Raw genomic sequence first — 19,766 nt, 5'->3', positions numbered from 1 at the left:
GTGAGATACTACAACTCTCAGACAATGCAGGAAATGCAGAAAAAAAAGGAAAATTAAGGATATAAAGTTTGAAGTTCCCTTTTCTGTGGATTCAGTCTGAAACTTTGAATTGGTTTGGTGGAGAATACCAACAGCAGAGTGTTGTATCCATCACTCTAAGCTAACTCATGTTATAAAGTCATATGGAATCTGGACTTTGCTGGGAGATCTGGATACTAGTAACATTTCTATAATGAGGTGCTGGTCTTGTGAAGGTTACAAAAAGACATATTATGGACAATTTTCAAGTCCACTACTGTTTATTTAAACAACAAAAAAAGGCCATAATGTGTTGTGGGCCAGCTTTAGACACACAGACCTAAAAACTTATAGTATATATATATATATATATATATATATATATATATATATATATATATATATATATATATATATATATATATATATATACACACACACACCTATCTATATATACTGTATACTGAAATCTATCATCTATGTCTATCTAGCTATCAATCTATCCATCCATCTATCCATCCAATCTATCTATTGTATCTATCTATTGCATATCTATCTATCTATTGTATCCATCTATCTATCTAGCTATCAATCTATCCATCCACCCGCCTATCCATCTTTCTATCTATCTATCTAGCTATCCATCTATCTAGCTAGCAATCTATCCATCATCTATCTATCCATATAGCTATCAATCTATCCATCTATCTATAAATTTTAGCAAAATAAATACGGTCTCAGGAGCTTAATATTTCCACCTATCAGTTTTTGCAGTTGTTATATTTACATAAATATGTTGTTACATATAACAATGATTTATGCTAACTATAAGGCAAAGTTTATTTCTCCTCCACAGAGGACAAGGTATGTGTACTAAATAAAGTGTACAACGTCATGACTACCATGCTGTGGAAGCTGAGTGATGACAGGAGTTCTGTAGTGTTGTATTAAATAGGAGTTCTGTAATGTTGTAGTAAATAGGTCTGTAGTGTTGTAGTAAATAGGAGTTCTGCTGTGTTGTAGTAAACAGGAGTTCTGTAGTGTTGTAGTAAACAGGAGTTCTGTAATGTTGTAGTAAATAGGTCTGTAGTGTTGTAGTAAATAGGAGTTATGCTGTGTTGTAGTAAAAAGGAGTTCTGTAGTGTTGTAGTAAATAGGAATCTTATGGCGCTCTACAAATAACGCCAATAATAATAGGAGTTCTGCTGTGTTGTAGTAAATAGCAGTTCTGTAGTGTTGTAGTAAATAGGATTTCTGTAATGTTGTAGTAAATAGGAGTTATGTAGTGTTATAGTAAATATGAACTATTTAGTGTTGTAGTAAACAGGAGTTCCATAATGTTGTAGTAAATAGGAGTTCCATAGTATTGTAGTAAATAGGAGTTCTGTAGTGTGGTAGTTAATAGGAGTTATGTAATGTTGTAGTAAATAGGAGTTATGCTGTGTTGTAGTAAATAGGAGTTATGCTGTGTTGTAGTAAATAGCAGTTCTGTAGTGTTGTAGTAAATAGTAGTTTCTGTAATGTTGTAGTAAACAGGAGGTCTGCTGTGTTGTAGTAAACAGGAGTTCTGCTGTGTTGTAGTAAATAGGAGTTCTGCTGTGCTGTAGTAAACAGGAGTTCTGCTGTGCTGTAGTAAATAGGAGTTCTGCTGTGCTGTAGTAAACAGGAGTTCTGTAGTAATGTAGTAAATATGAGTTATGTAATGTTGTAGTAAATAGGAGTTCTGTAGTGTTGTAGTAAACAGGAGTTCTGTAGTGTTGTAGTAAATAGGAGTTCTATAGTGTTGTAGTAAATAGGAGTTCTGTAGTGTTGTAATAAATAGGAGTTCTGTAGTGTTGTAGTAAATAGGAGTTCTGCTGTGTTGTACAAAAAAAGGTGTTCTGTAGTGCTGTATTAAATATGTATGTAGTGTTGTAGTAAATAGGAGTTTTGTAGTGTTGCAGTAAATATGAGTTCTGTAATGATTTAGTAAACCGTTCTGTAGTGTTGTGGTAAATAGGAATTCTGTAGTGTTCTAGTAGATAGGTGTGTAGTGTTCTAGTAAATAGGAGTTTTTTAGTGTTGTAGTAAACAGGAGTTCTGTAGTGTTGTAGTAAACAGTTCTGGAGTGTTGTGGTAAATAGGACTGTAGTGTTCTAGTAATTAGGAGTTCTGTAATGTTGTAGTAAACAGGAGTTATCTTGTGTTGTAGCAAATAGGAGTTATGTAGTGTTGTAGTAAAAAGGAGCTCTGCTGTGTTGTAGTAAATAGGAGGTCTGCAGTGTTGTAGTAAATAGGAGTTCTGCTGTATTGTAGTAAATAGGAGTTCTATAGTGTTATAGTAAACAGGAGTTCTGCTGTGTTGTAGTAAATAGGAGTTATGTAATGTTGTAGTAAATAGGAGTTCTGCTGGTTTGTAGTAAATAGAAGTTCTGTAATGTTGTGGTAAACAGAAGTTCTTCTGTGTTGTAGTAAATAGGTCTGTAGTGTTCTAGTAAATAGCGGCTAGATTACGAGTTTTGCGTTATGAGAAAAAAGCAGCGTTAAGCTGATATTACGAGTCTTGAAGGTACAGCTGTCCCGCAAACTTTTTTTGCCTTACCGCAAATCAACTTACGCAAGTTGCGTATAGTCTTTTTTTCTATGGGACTTCCATAGCGCCAGCATTACAAATTTGTCCTGGGAGGCCAAAAAGTGAGCGGTACAGCCTATCCCATCAAGATTCGTAACGCATTTTAAAGTCAGTAGTTATGAGTTTTACACTACAAAGCCATAGTTTAAAACTCATAACTAAAGTGCTAAAAAGTACACTAACACCCATAAACTACCTATTAACCCCTAAACCGAGGCCCTCCCGCATCGCAAACACTAAAATAAAATTTGTAACGCCTAATCTGACGCTCCGGACATCGCTGCCACTATAATAAACATATTAACCCCTAAACCGCCTCACTTCTGCCTCACAAACACTAATTAAATATTATTAACCCTTAATCTGCCGCCCCTAACATCGCAGCCACCTACCTACATTTATTAACCCCTAATCTGCTGCCCCCAATGTCGCCGCCACTATACTAAATTTATTAACCCCTAAATCTAACCCTAACACCCCCTAACTTAAATATAATTACAATAAATCTAAATAAAACCTACTATTAATAACTAAATAATTCCTATTTAAAAATAAATACCTGTAAAATAAACCCTAAGCTAGCTACAATATAACTAACAGGTAAGTTTGTATTTATTCAGTTACTAAATAGTTAAATAGTTAATAACTATTTAGTAACTATTCTACCTAGTTAAAATAAATACAAACTTGCCTGTATAATTAAAATAAACCCTAAGCTAGATACAATGTAACTATTAGTTATATTGTAGCTAGCTTAGGGTTTATTTTACAGGTGAGTATTTATTTTTAAATGGGAATTATTTAGTTATTAATAGTAGATTTTATTTAGATTTATTGTAATTATATTTAAGTTAGGGGGTGTTAGGGTTAGACAGATTTAGGGGTTAATAAATTTAGAATAGTGGCGGCAGCAGATTAGGGGTTAATAAATGTAGGTAGGTGGCGGCGATGTTAGGGGCGGCAGATTAGGGGTTAATAATATTTAACTAGTGTTTGCGAGGCGGGAGTGCAGCGGTTTAGGGGTTAATATGTTTATTATAGTGGCGGCTACAGATTAGGGGTTAATAAATGTAGGTAGGTTGCGGCGACATTGTGGGCGGGAGATTAGGGGTTAATAAATATAATGTAGGTGTCTGCGATGTTGGGGCAGCAAATTAGGGGTTAATAAGTATAATGTAGGTGGTGGCGATGTCGGGGGTGGCAGATTAGGGGTTAAAAAGTGTAAGATTAGGGGTGTTTAGACTCGGGGTTCATGTTAGGGTGTTAGGTGTAAACATAAAATGTGTTTCCCCATAGGAATCAATGGGGCTGCGTTAAGGAGCTTTACGCTGCTTTTTGGCAGGTGTTTGACTTTTTTTCAGCGGCTCTCCCCATTGATATCAATGGGGAAATCGTGCACGAGCATGTACAACCAGCTCACCGCTGACTTAAGCAGTGCTGGTATTGGAGTGTGGTATGGAGCACAAGTTTGCTCTACGCTCACTTCTTGCCTTTTAACACCGGGTTTGTAAAAACCTGTAATACCAGCGTTGTAGGAAAGTGAGCGGTGATAATAACGTGCAAGTTATCAACGCACCCCTCATAACGCAAAACTCGGAATCTAGCCGTAGGAGTTTTGTAGTGTTGTAGTAAATGGGAGTTATGTAATATTGTAGTAAATAGGTTTGTAGTGTTGTAGTAAATAGGTCTGTAGTGTTGTAGTAAATAGGAGTTCTGTAGTGTTGTAGTAAACAAGAGTTTTGTAATGTTGTAGTAAATAGGTCTGTAGTGTTGTAGTAAACAGGAGTTCTGTAATGTTGTAGTAAATAGGTCTGTAGTGTTGTAGTAAATAGGAGTCCTGTAGTGTAGTAAATAGGAGTTCTGCTGTGTTGTAGTAAATAGGAGTTCTGTAATGTTGTAGTAAACAGGAGTTCTGCTGTGTTGTAGTATACAGGAGTTCTGTAGTGTTTGACTTATCATAAACATCAATAATAACCTATAAAAATATACTAAGGACAGAAAAATACCTCCTAAATAAGCAATATTGTCTCACCAGCTATGGATCTACTCAACATAGGGCCCTGGTGCAAAACATTTTTCTACCTCTCCCCAAGGTAGATTAGTAGTACGCAATAGTAATAACATAAAAGCTGCTCTAAACAATGATTTTCTGTAGATAGATACTGCACTAATAAAAGCCCCCCTTGTATTAGGATTGTACACATTCTGCACATGCCTAGGTATAGACTCACTGCACCAAATGTAGTTCTGCCACCTGTGTCCCACAGTGGTCTTCTAAATAAGGAACACTGTTATATATACTAACCACTATATGTAACAAAAAATAATTAGAACAAGTAATGTTCAAAAACATAATTTATGCTTACCTGATAAATTTATTTCTCTTGTAGTGTATCCAGTCCACGGATCATCCATTACTTATGGGATATTAACTCCTCCCCAACAGGAAGTGCAAGAGGATTCACCCAGCAGAGCTGCTATATAGCTCCTCCCCTAACTGCCATTACCAGTCATTCGACCGAAAACATGCAGAGAAAGGAAAACCATAGGGTACAGTGGTGACTGTAGTTTAATGGAAAAATTACCTGCCTTAAAGTGACAGGGCGGGCCGTGGACTGGATACACTACAAGAGAAATAAATTTATCAGGTAAGCATAAATTATGTTTTCTCTTGTTAAGTGTATCCAGTCCACGGATCATCCATTACTTATGGGATACCAATACCAAAGCTAAAGTACACGGATGACGGGAGGGACAGGCAGGCTCTTTATACGGAAGGAACCACTGCCTGAAGAACCTTTCTCCCAAAAACAGCCCCCGAAGAAGCAAAAGTGTCAAATTTGTAAAATTTGGAAAAAGTATGAAGAGAAGACCAAGTTGCAGCCTTGCAAATCTGTTCAACAGAAGCCTCATTCTTAAAGGCCCAAGTAGAAGCCACAGCTCTAGTAGAATGTGCTGTAATTCTTTCAGGAGGCTGCTGTCCAGCAGTCTCATAGGCTAACCGTATTATGCTACGAAGCCAAAAGGAGAGAGAGGTAGCCAAAGCTTTTTGACCTCTCCTCTGACCAGAATAAACGACAAACAGGGAAGACGTTTGTCGAAAATCCTTAGTTGCCTGTAGATAAAATTTCAGGGCACGGACTACATCTAGATTGTGTAGCAGACGTTCCTTTTTCGAAGAAGGATTAGGACACAAAGATGTAACCACAATCTCTTGATTGATATTCCTGTTAGTGACCACCTTAGGTAGGAACCCAGGTTTAGTACGCAGAACTACCTTGTCTGAATGAAAAATCAGATAAGGAGAATCACAATGTAAGGCAGATAACTCAGAGACTCTTCGAGCCGAGGAAATCGCCATTAAAAACAGAACTTTCCAAGATAACAACTTGATATCAATGGAATGAAGGGGTTCAAACGGAACCCCCTGTAAAACATTAAGAACTAAGTTCAAACTCCATGGTGGAGCAACAGTTTTAAACACAGGCTTGATCCTAGCTAAAGCCTGACAAAAAGCTTGAACGTCCGGAACTTCTGACAGACGTTTGTGTAAAAGAATGGACAGAGCTGAAATCTGTCCCTTTAAGGAACTAGCGGATAAACCCTTTTCTAAACCTTCTTGTAGAAAAGACAATATCCTCGGAATCCTAACCTTACTCCATGAGTAACTCTTGGATTCGCACCAATATAAGTATTTGCGCCATATCTTATGGTAAATCTTTCTGGTAACAGGCTTCCTAGCCTGTATTAAGGTATCAATAACTGACTCAGAAAAACCACGTTTTGATAAAATCAAGCGTTCAATTTCCAAGCAGTCAGCTTCAGAGAAATTAGATTTTGATGTTTGAAGGGACCCTGGATCAGAAGGTCCTGTTTCAGAGGTAGCGACCAAGGTGGACAGGATGACATGTCCACTAGATCTGCATACCAAGTCCTGCGTGGCCATGCAGGCGCTATTAGAATCACTGATGCTCTCTCCTGTTTGATTCTGGCAATCAATCGAGGAAGCATCGGGAAAGGTGGAAACACATAAGCCATCCCGAAGGTCCAAGGTGCTGTCAAAGCATCTATCAGAACCGCTCCCGGATCCCTGGATCTGGACCCGTAACGAGGAAGCTTGGCGTTCTGTCGAGACGCCATGAGATCTATCTCTGGTTTGCCCCAACGTCGAAGTATTTGGGCAAAGACCTCCGGATGAAGTTCCCACTCCCCCGGATGAAAAGTCTGACGACTTAAGAAATCCGCCTCCCAGTTCTCCACTCCCGGGATGTGCATTGCTGACAGGTGGCAAGAGTGAGACTCTGCCCAGCGAATTATCTTTGATACTTCCATCATTGCTAGGGAGCTTCTTTTCCCTCCCTGATGGTTGATGTAAGCTACAGTCGTGATGTTGTCCGACTGAAACCTGATGAACCCCCGAGTTGTTAACTGGGGCCAAGCCAGAAGGGCATTGAGAACTGCTCTCAATTCCAGAATGTTTATTGGTAGGAGACTCTCCTCCTGATTCCATTGTCCCTGAGCCTTCAGAGAATTCCAGACAGCGCCCCAACCTAGTAGGCTGGCGTCTGTTGTTACAATTGTCCAGTCCGGCCTGCTGAATGGCATCCCCCTGGACAGATGTGGCCGAGAAAGCCACCATAGAAGAGAATTTCTGGTCTCTTGATCCAGATTCAGAGTAGGGGACAAGTCTGAGTAATCCCCATTCCACTGACTTAGCATGCACAATTGCAGCGGTCTGAGATGTAGACGTGCAAAGGGTACTATGTCCATTGCTGCTACCATTAAGCCGATCACCTCCATGCATTGAGCTACTGACGGGTGTTGAATGGAATGAAGGACACGGCATGCATTTTGAAGCTTTGTTAACCTGTCTTCTGTCAGGTACCGCAATTCCTCGCGGTCTTAGTACCGCCAGAAGAGCACCCAGAACCTTTGTGAAGATTCTCGGAGCCGTAGCCAATCCAAATGGAAGAGCTACAAACTGGTAATGCCTGTCTAGAAAGGCAAACCTTAGATACCGGTAATGATCTTTGTGAATCGGTATGTGAAGGTAAGCATCCTTTAAATCCACTGTGGTCATGTACTGACCCTTTTGAATCATGGGTAAAATTGTCCGAATAGTTTCCATTTTGAACGATGGAACTCTTAGGAATTTGTTTAGGATCTTTAAATCCAAGATTGGCCTGAAAGTTCCCTCTTTTTTGGGAACCACAAACAGATTTGAGTAAAACCCTTGTCCTTGTTCCGACCGCGGAACCGGATGGATCACTCCCATTAATAAAAGATCTTGTACGCAGCGTAGAAACGCCTCTTTCTTTATTTGGTTTGTTGACAACCTTGACAGATGAAATCTCCCTCTTGGGGGAGAGAATTTGAAGTCTAGAAGGTATCCCTGAGATATGATCTCTAACGCCCAGGGATCCTGGACATCTCTTGCCCAAGCCTGGGCGAAGAGAGAAAGTCTGCCCCCCACTAGATCCGTTCCCGGATCGGGGGCCCTCGATTCATGCTGTCTTAGGGGCAGCAGCAGGTTTCCTGGCCTGCTTGCCCTTGTTCCAGGACTGGTTAGGTCTCCAGCCTTGTCTGTAGCGAGCAACAGCTCCTTCCTGTTTTGGTGCAGAGGAAGTTGATGCTGCTCCTGCTTTGAAATTACGAAAGGAACGAAAATTAGACTGTCTAGCCTTAGGTTTGGCTCTGTCTTGAGGCAGGGCATGGCCTTTACCTCCTGTAATGTCAGCAATAATTTCTTTCAACCCGGGCCCGAATAAGGTCTGCCCTTTGAAAGGTATATTAAGCAATTTAGATTTAGAAGTAACGTCAGCTGACCAGGATTTTAGCCACAGTGCTCTGCGTGCCTGAATGGCGAATCCGGAATTCTTAGCCGTAAGTTTAGTTAAATGTACTACGGCATCTGAAATAAATGAGTTAGCTAACTTAAGGGCTTTAAGCTTGTGTGTAATCTCATCTAATGGAGCTGATTCAAGTGTCTCTTCCAGAGACTCGAACCAAAATGCTGCTGCAGCCGTGACAGGCGCAATGCATGCAAGAGGTTGCAATATAAAACCTTGTTGAACAAACATTTTCTTAAGGTAACCCTCTAACTTTTTATCCATTGGATCTGAAAAGGCACAGCTATCCTCCACCGGGATAGTGGTACGCTTAGCTAAAGTAGAAACTGCTCCCTCCACCTTAGGGACCGTTTGCCATAAGTCCCGTGTGGTGGCGTCTATTGGAAACATCTTTCTAAATATCGGAGGGGGTGAGAACGACACACCGGGTCTATCCCACTCCTTAGTAACAATTTCAGTAAGTCTCTTAGGTATAGGAAAAACGTCAGTACTCGCCGGTACCGCAAAATATTTATCCAACCTACACATTTTCTCTGGTATTGCAACTGTGTTACAATCATTCAGAGCCGCTAACACCTCCCCTAGTAATACACGGAGGTTTTCCAGCTTAAATTTAAAATTTGAAATATCTGAATCCAGTTTGTTTGGATCAGAACCGTCACCCGCAGAATGAAGCTCTCCGTCCTCATGTTCTGCAAATTGTGACGCAGTGTCTGACATGGCCCTAATATTATCAGCGCACTCTGTTCTCACCCCAGAGTGATCACGCTTACCTCTTAGTTCTGGTAATTCAGCCAAAACTTCAGTCATAACAGTAGCCATATCCTGTAATGTGATTTGTAATGGCCGCCCAGATGTACTCGGCGCTACAATATCACGCACCTCCCGAGCGGGAGATGCAGGTACTGACACGTGAGGCGAGTTAGTCGGCATAACTCTCCCCTCGTTGTTAGGTGAAATATGTTCAATTTGTACAGATTGACTTTTATTTAAAGTAGCATCAATACAGTTAGTACATAAATTTCTATTGGGCTCCACTTTGGCTTTAGCACATATAGCACAGATATCTTCCTCTGAATCAGACATGTTTAACACACTAGCAAATAAACTAGCAACTTGGAAATACTTTTCAAGTAATTTACTATAATATGAAAACGTACTGTGCCTATAAGAAGCACAGAAAAAGTTATGACAGTTGAAAATGAATAAACTGAAAAGTTATAGCATCAAATCTTTGTAAAAAACACAATTTTAGCAAAGGATTGCTCCCATTAGCAAAGGATAACTAACCCTGATAGCAGAAAAAAAAAAAATACAGAAATAAACGTTTTTTTTATCACAGTCAACTACAATCTCACAGCTCTGCTGTGAGTGATTACCTCCCTCAAAACAAGTTTTGAAGACCCCTGAGTTCTGTAGAGATGAACCGGATCATGCAGGGAAGACAATAAACTTCTGACTGAATTTTTTGATGCGTAGCAAAAGCACCAAAAAAGGCCCCTCCCCCTCACACATAACAGTGAGAGAGATCAGTAAACTGTCATAAATTAAATAAAACGACTGCCAAGTGGAAAAAAATAGTGCCCAAAACATTTTTTCACCCAGTGCCAGCAAAAAACATTTAAAATTAATAAATTGAGTGTTATTAAAAAGCCTGTTGCTAGTCCCTGCAAATTAGGCTAAAGTTTTATGCATACAGTATAATTCCAGTGAAGTGCCATTCCCCAGAATACTGAAGTGTAAAATATACATACATGACAGCCTGATACCAGTTGCTGCTACTGCATTTAAGGCTGAGTTTACATTATATCGGTATGGCAGAATTTTCTCATCAATTCCATTGTCAGAAAATAATAAGCTGCTACATACCTCTTTGCAGATTAATCTGCCCGCTGTCCCCTGATCTGAAGTTTACCTCTCCTCAGATGGCCGAGAAACAGCAATATGATCTTAACTACTCCGGCTAAAATCATAGAAAAACTCAGGTAGATTCTTCTTCAAATTCTACCAGAGAAGGAATAACACACTCCGGTGCTATTATAAAATAACAAACTTTTGATTGAAGGTATGAAACTAAGTATAATCACCACAGTCCTCTCACACATCCTATCTATTCGTTGGGTGCAAGAGAATGACTGGTAATGGCAGTTAGGGGAGGAGCTATATAGCAGCTCTGCTGGGTGAATCCTCTTGCACTTCCTGTTGGGGAGGAGTTAATATCCCATAAGTAATGGATGATCCGTGGACTGGATACACTTAACAAGAGAAATTAAATTTTTCCCAATAAAGCATAATGTCATTTTAATATACACCTACATGTACAGTATATACACACGCATACACATACACACACGTATAAATGTGTAGCATATCATTAATTCTATATTATGCATAATTGGGCAGAACTTATTAAATGCAATATGTAAAAGTGTCTATGTTCAATCACTTATCCACTATCTAGACATCACCCAATCATGGGTTTTGAGGGCTGCATTGACATGTATACACAGAAAGATAATCTTAAAGGGACATTATACACTCATTTTTTCTTTGCATACATGTTTTGTAGATGATCTATTTATATAGCCCATAAAGTTATTTTGGTTTTTTTTTAAATGTATTGTTTTGCTTATTTTAAAAAAAAACATTGCTCTGAATTTTAGACTCCTAACCAAGCCCCAAAATGTTGTGAGAATACCGTCAGCTACCTACTCCAGCTTGCTCCTGTTTGTGTAAAGGGTCTTTTCATATGCAAAAGAATGGGGAGGGGGAGTGTCTTATTTGCCACTTGCAGTGGGCTTTCCAGCTACCTTTTCAACAGAGCTAAACTAAGAGCTTCTAAATAAGTTTTTAAACAGTTTTATACTGGATTTTTATTTCAGTATCTGTGCATCTTATTCTTTATAGTAGTGTCTATTACATGCAGTTATATGAAAATGAGTGTATACTGTCCCTTTAAGTCTGTGAGTTTCTCAGTGCACAGATCTATAGAATGTCCCAGCTGTTTAATGAGAAAACTTCAGTGCAAAGATCACTATAGACACACACACACTTATACATATGTCCACACGCATACACACAAGTTTATAACTTGATTATATATACTGGTATATAAATAAATAAATAAAAGTGTAAACTGTTGAAGTCACCTAATCAACAAATGAAAGGACATTTTGTGACATTCCCACATGAAATATGTATGATCCCAGCCAAGACAAAGCTGCGCATGCTACAAGAACCCCTCTCATCCCATAAAGCATGCCTCTTTCGTTGATGTGACGCTTGAGTTAGTTTTCGTTTTCACCCTACCAATAGTGCAGTGCTCTCCATTCCAGCCCGGACTGCATTCACATTTCCCATCCCGACATGTCCCGTGTTCATTGCAGCGCGGGTGACATGCTCGCTGATCACACGCGGTGCCCATCCAGCCTTCATCACAGCGACAGCTTCCTCCAATACATGTCCCATGTCCGCCACAGTCAGCTGCACAGATCTCTGTAGGACAACAAAGAAGGACGACAAAGAGGGAGAGACGACATAAGGGGGGGGGGGGGAAGAGTTTATTTTTAAAAGATGTACTTGAGGTGCCTTCCAAATACTAAAGCAAGTTGATATGAGACACAGTGCTGTGACCTTAAATGGACATGAAACTCAAAATATAATTTCTCATAAAATATTTAAAGGGACATTAAACCCAAGTTGTAAGCTTCATGATAATGTACCTTCATATATGCAATAAATAATGCAGCTTTATCATATGAGCATATTGTTTTATGTTTTTTTGTTTCACTGATTTCCCTGTCCCCTAGAACAAAACAACCCCTGTATCTTGTCATTGGCTAGATGTGTTCAGCTAGTGGTGCTTTGTTGCTCTTTCACAAAAGGAAATCAAGAGAATGAAGCAAATTTGTTAATAGAAGTTGTTTAAAATTGTATGTTCTGTCTGAATAATAAAATAAAGATTTTGTGTTTCATGTCACTTTAAGGTGGCTTAGCACTGATTTAGTTTAGTTAGTGATAATTTGTTTAATACATATTTAAACTAACATACATATACTCTTTTCAAATCTCTGATAGCTAAATATAAATATATATTTATTTACACGCAATAATATTCACACCTAAACTACCTAGAATGCCCACATACACACACATGTGCACATGCTTATATATATATTTATATTTATTATATTAATACACACACACAAACATATGCAAATGCCTATATATTTATATTTATTATATTTTTACACATACACACACATATGCACATGCCTATATATATTTATATTTATATACATACAAACACATATGCACATGCCTATATATATTTATATTTATTATATTTATACACACACAAACATAGGAAAATACCTATTTATTTATATTTAATATATTTATACGCATACACACACATATGCACATGCCTATATATACATTTAGTTATTATATTTATACACAGACATATGCACATGCCTATATATATTTACACATACCCACACACATATACAAATGCATATATGTATTTACATACACACACATATGCATCTGCCTTTATATATATATTTTTATTTTATTTTTTACACAAAAAACACGTATTACATATATGTATTTACACACACACAAACACATATACAAAATGCATATATGTATTTACACACACACATATACAAATGCATATATTTATTTACACAAACACATATACACAATATACAAATACATATGTATTTACATACACGCACACACAAACACACACATATGCACATGCCTATATATATTTACACAAACACATAAACAAAATACATATATGTATTTACACACACATAAACACATATACAATTCATATATGTATTTACACACACACAAACAAATGCACATATGTATTTACTCACACAAACACATATACAAATGCATATATGTATTTACACACACATACACAAATGCATTTATGTATTTACACACACATAAACACATATACAAATGCATATATTTATTTACACACATATACAATGCATATAAATATTTACACAAACACATATACAAATTCATATATGTATTTACACACACATATACAAATGCATATATGTATTTACTCACACATATACAAATGCATATATGTATTTACACACACACACAAACGCATATACAAATGCATATGTGTTTATTCACACATAAACACATATACAAATGCATATATATATATATTTACACACACACAAACACATATACAATGCATATAAATATTTACAAACACAAACAAATGCATATATGTATTTACACAAACACATATACAAATGCATATATGTATTTACACACACACACAAACGCATATACAAATGCATATATTTATTTACACACACACACATATACAATGCATATAAATATTTACAAACACATAAACAAATGCACATATGTATTTACACAAACACATATACAAATGCATATATGTATTTACACACACATATACAAATGCATATATGTATTTACACACACACACAAACGCATATACAAATGCATATGTGTTTATTCACACATAAACACATACACAGATGCATATATGTATTTACACACACACACAAACGCATATGTGTTTATTCACACATAAACACATACACAGATGCATATATGTATTTACATACACACAACCACACTTCTTTTGTGGGACAGATGCAGCTACACTTCACTTCCTCTCTTTCCTGAGAATAAAAAAAAGAATTCCTGCAACTCAGAGCTCTAATCCTTTCTGACAATAAGAATCTTCTAAGTAGATTACAAAAAAAGGAGAGCGAGAGGGAGAGGGGAGACCGCCATAGATTGTAAAGGTCTCTCTTGATTGATTTGCCTATTTACTTTCTAATTCTCTCATCCTAAAGCTTTTGTGCAAGGCAAATCCAAACGGGAGTCGGGGGAGGGGAACTAAAATCTCTTCCGAAGAATGTTATAGAAGTCATATTTAATTAAAAACTGGTTAAGTGTGAAAACAAAGCAGGAACAAATCACTGATAATACAGTTGAGTGCCGCAAAGCCTGTTTTCTTGCTTGTTAACCTGACATTCTAACTGAATGACATTAGTTTGCATGTTTTTTTATTTCGGGGGGGGGGGGGGAGTCTATGTTCTTCTGTATGCTCGTCTAAAAATAGCGTATTATCAGCTTTTACAAATTACCCCATCTTTGTCATTATTTGGAAGCACAATTTTTTATTTTTTATTATTTTGCAACTGAGTAAAAATCCATAAGTGACAATTTATAGGCGTGTTGGTCTTTAGTTAGACTGACCTGTTGGCCTATAAATATCATATCACTGCTAAGTAAAAACTGCACAAAAGAACTCATAGTGAATGTTGACATTAGGATTATCACCCATATTGGTATTTTTGTGAGAGATTTTTTTTCTTTCTGTGCTGCCTGGGGAGTAGTGTGATATTAAAGGGACAGTCTAGTATAAATTAAACTTTCATTATTCAGACAGGACTTTTAATTTTAATCAACTTTCCAATTTACTTTTATCATCAAATTTGCTTTTTTCTCTTGGTATTCTTAGTTTAAACTAAACCTAGGTAGGCTCATATGCTAATGTCTAAGCCTTTGAGGGCTGCCTCTTATTACATGCTTTTTAAATTCCTTTTCAACACAAAGAGACAGAAAGTACATGTGGGCCATATAGATAACACTGTGTTCAGGCACAGGGGGTTATTTAAGATTTAGCACAAAACAATGCTAAATTTAAGACAATAGATAATAAACAGTCACAGTCATGTGATCAGGGGGCTGGGAGAAGGTTCCTAGATACAAGGTAATCACAGAGGTAAAAAGTATATTAATATAACTGTGTTGGTTATGCAAAACTGGAGAATGGGTAATAAAGGGATTATCTATCTTTTAAAACAATAACAATTCTATGGTAGACTCTCCCTTTAAATCGGTTAGTTTTACTTCTGTACAGAATTGTTAAAAAAACAAAAACATAAAATTACATTTCCTCAGAAAATCAAGCAGGCATACATACAACATACATGTCTACAAACAATTTATCTATCCGTAATGGGGAGACAATATTAAATTCTGAAGCACTAATCTACAAGGCAGGGGTCGAAAAATCTGTTTTAAATTTAGGAGCAAGTAAGAATATTTAGGAATCAGACAGTGGTATGTGTATATAGTGATATGCAGAATAACCAAAATAGTTAGGTAGAATTCTAAGAGCCAGTGGCTCCTGGGTTCCTGGGTTTGTCAAGCCCTTCTATAAGGGCATAAAATGTTATGTGAGAGTGCTGCATTGTTGATAGTTTTTATCACAATAGCTTCAACTTCTTGAAAATCTATTTAGCACATCTCTTCTTTTTTTCCAAATTTTTTCTTTTTTTTGATACTGAGGATTTAAATAAATGTGTCATTCTCTGCAAACACATTGTAATTACAAGCCACTTCTGTTGTGCTGCTATACAAAAACATAACAACCAATTCTAAATGTTTTAAAACAAATTAACATACTGTTTGCTGCACTTGTTTTTCATTAGTAAAACTCCACCCAAAAATTGCCTTATATAGAGAAGCTAATATAGACTTGAGTCAGCAGACATCAAGGCTAGCCAAGGCCATACTGTTAGTATAAAATGCATTGTTTTGTTAGTTAAAGACAGTTAAGGAACGTTATGTACCAGGGTTAGCCTTGAGAAGTCAGAAGGGTACATTTCAAGTGCTTTTCAAAGCTAAACCACATGAAAAGGGAGCAAAATAACTAATGTAAGTATACTGCAAAATTGTTTCATTACACATAACCAGGGGTGGAAAAATATCACTATAGTTTACTAGTCAGGCAGGGGCGAAACTACAGGGGGTGCAGACGTGCAACTGCAACTGGGCCCCTGAGGGTGGGGGCCCAGCTTAAATAAAAAATATATATATATTTTAATAAAAAATGTTGACCTGCCACTGCCTGCACTGATATCATGTGAGTGTGACATGATGCCTCACTAGTGTCTCTGACTACAGGGGGTTAGTGTTTCTGTTTTACCCATTGGTGTTTATGTGTGTGTGTATATGACTGTGTGTGTATTTATGCATGTATGTGTATGTGTGTATGCTTGTGGAACCAGCAAATTACAGACCTTGTTACTACATCATGGGGGGGCGGGGGTATACAGTGTCACTATACAGTAACACTATATACAGTACGGGGGGCTGGACCATGTCACAGACTACTGTGGTCCCTTCATAAAGTCCTGGGATGTGTAGGGTCAGGCCAGCCATCTCACTGGCAGATTACAGACTGTGTCACTAACTTACTATATACAGTACTGGTGGGTTAAACAGTGTCACTATATACAGTACTAGGGGGTCAGACCATCTCACACACAGTGGGCACAGAGTACCTCCTTTTGCAGATATGTATCAAAGTCACCTTTTTTTGGGGGGGGGGGTCCTTAGATTCTTGCACCTGGGCCCTGTGGTTTCTAGTTACGCCTCTGTAGTCAGGGGTTAAACATTACTACCCCAGAGGAAAAAAGTTACTAGTCCACTGAAAGATAGGAAAAAGTTAAATGTTGTACTCGTCTGATGAAATGTCTTACTTTTCCAGAACTAGTGAAAATTGTAATCCTTGCACATAAATAACACTGGGCTGCTGCAGTGTACATGGGATGAGTACTGAAATATAATGACCTAGAAACATCAGTAGCAGAGAAATCAATTGCGGCTGCCCTAACATAAGCCAGTCCTTTTTGACACATTAACGTCCCTTTGACAGCTTTGCTGTATCTTGTGTTGCAGATGTGTTTGGCAATGAAGAGGTTCTCAAAACCTTAAAGGGATATTAAACCGCGCAGGGTTATTTAGTCTACTTATTTATAACTGGTGTTTTGCAGAGGACATAAAGAAAAAGGCTTTTAAAGGGACAGTCTACAAAAGATTTTTTATTGTTTTACAAGATAGATAATCCCTTTATTACCCATTCCCCAGTTTTGCACAACCAACATAGTTATATTAATGTACTTTTTATCTCAGTGATTACCTTGTATCTAAGCATCTTCTGACAGCTCCCTGATCACATGACTGTGACTATTACCTATTGACTTGAATGTAGCATTGTGTTGTGCTAAATCTTAAATAACTTTCTATGCCTTAACAGTGTTATCTATATGGCCCACGTGTACTTTCAGCCTTTTTGTGTTGAAAAAGCATGTTATAAGAGGCAGCCCTCCAGGGCTTAGAAATTAGCATATGAGCCTGTCTAGGTTTAGTGTCAACTAAGAATACCAAGAGAACAAAACAAATTTGATGATAAAAGTAAATTGGAAAGTTGATTAAAATTGCAAGTCCTATCTGAATAATGAAAGTTTAACTTTGACTAGACTGTCCCTTTAAGGAAAATATAAACACTTTGAAATTATAATATAACATTTTTAATTATGTGTAAAAAACTAAACTTTTTTGTTCTATATTTTCATTATTAAAGTGAAAGTAAATTTTAAGAAACTGTATTAATGCTATGGATTCATAGTATCATACTAGTCAATTATTTTTTTAAATTTCGTTCCTATTTTACAAATATTTATGTTTATCGATCCTACCGTCTTTTAGGATCCTCCGCCCCCCGCTCATTTCCTGGTTTTCTAATCTTACACATAAGAGAGGTCCCACCCGCTCTATACGTGGTCAACAGTGCTCTCTTTCATCAATAATATTTTTAGCGCATGCGCAAATGTCCACTCTCTGCTATGATACATATAAAAGAATGAAAATTCAGTAAGAGACGCATGCACATTTGACGGTATGGGCATAGATTGAAGCTTTTCAGACGCCACTGAGGGACCAGTCAATTAGGTATATCAGTATTTGTCATCGCACAGCAAATTATTTTTTTTTAGGCGGGTGGAGGAACTGCGAAATAGTGTTACGGCTTGCAAGGTAAATTACTCTGCTAAATATAGATATTTAAAAAAATTGATGAAATAAACAACTTAATTTAAGATGTATTTTTAGATGCGGAATAGAGGTTGGGGATAGTTGACTTTAACTTTATCCCATTTTCCTGTAATTTAACTCTATAAAGCACTGGATATCTGAACTAGAGCACAGGTGAAATAATCAGCCGATTAGTAGACATGTTTATTTTACTTGCTCTCACCCAAAGAAACCCTGAAAATCTGACCTGTTAGGGAGGTCTGAGGAGTGCTGTAAAGTAATTGGCGCCATGATGTTGAAACCTAGTTCCCTAATCTAATTCTGCTGAGGACAATTATCCGACAGGTAGTGTGCAAACAATGGTTGTGCAAAGGCTGTGTGTGTTATAGCAGTTAAAGGGATGTTAAAGGGACATGTTAAAGGGATACTAAATCCAATTTTCATTCTTTTATGATTCAGATAGAGCATGCAATTTTAAGCAACTTTCTACTTTACTCCTATTATCAATTTTCTTTGTTCTTTTGGTATCTTTATTTAAAAAAGCAGGAATCTAAGCTTAGGAGCTGACCCATTATTGGTTCAGCACCTGGCTAGCGCTTGATGATTGGTGGCTACATTTAGACAACAATCAGCAAGCGCTACCCAGGTGCTGAACCAAAAATGGTCCGGCTCCTAAGTTTACATTCTTGCTTTTCAAATAAAGATAGAAAGAGAACGAAGAAAAAATATAATATGAATAAATTATCTGAATAATGAAAGAAAAAAATTGGGTTTAGAATCCCTTTAAAACCCACTGTTTGAACACTTTAATCAACCCTTCAACATGGTGGCACTCACTATTTTACAGAAACTATATTGCTTACATTTATTTTTCAACATTTACACAATTAATGTAATTTAAAAATAAAAACTACATATTATTCTCAGGTTAATCTTTGCTTTAAATACATCATTATATCTAGCAGTTATTTATGGTTTAAGCGGCTGAGCTCATTACTTGTTAATCACTAACCCCCCCCCCCAATAAAAACTAATATAATGAAACAAATTACAACTGCTTATTATTCTCAGACAAATCTTGGCGTTGAATACATCATTAGATCTGGCATTTACCATGTAAAGTCCCTTTCAATACAATAATGTGAGATTTATTATGCAACAAGTCTTTACCTTTTGCAAACAGGTTAATTATCTGCTGTGTTAGCATGATATACATAGTAATCTGATAGTGTTTACCCACACCGTAGCTAAGCACTCAGGGAATTTACAAAGGAGTGATTCATTATCTGCCTAATTATGTGTATTGCTTTATAGGTTGAATGTGCATCGATAATTTGTGCTTGATCACATACATGGATTAAATATACTGTACATCACGTATT

General features: G+C 37.1%; 1 protein-coding gene across 3 annotated transcripts in view; it reads right to left on the bottom strand.

Annotated features, from left to right (window-relative positions):
* Nucleotides 1-19,766, bottom strand: part of TENM4 (teneurin transmembrane protein 4) — a 953,133-nt gene that overhangs the window by 186,987 nt on the left and 746,380 nt on the right. For all 3 annotated transcript variants that reach the window (XM_053708674.1, XM_053708672.1, XM_053708673.1), the window contains one exon: nt 11,788-11,973. In XM_053708674.1, the coding sequence (XP_053564649.1) occupies nt 11,788-11,973 (186 nt within the window). The remainder of the gene's footprint in view (nt 1-11,787; nt 11,974-19,766) is intronic.

This window comes from Bombina bombina, chromosome 3 (genome assembly GCF_027579735.1).
Source record: "Bombina bombina isolate aBomBom1 chromosome 3, aBomBom1.pri, whole genome shotgun sequence".
Taxonomy (NCBI): domain Eukaryota; kingdom Metazoa; phylum Chordata; class Amphibia; order Anura; family Bombinatoridae; genus Bombina; species Bombina bombina.
This window is presented reverse-complemented; position numbering and strand designations above follow the sequence as displayed.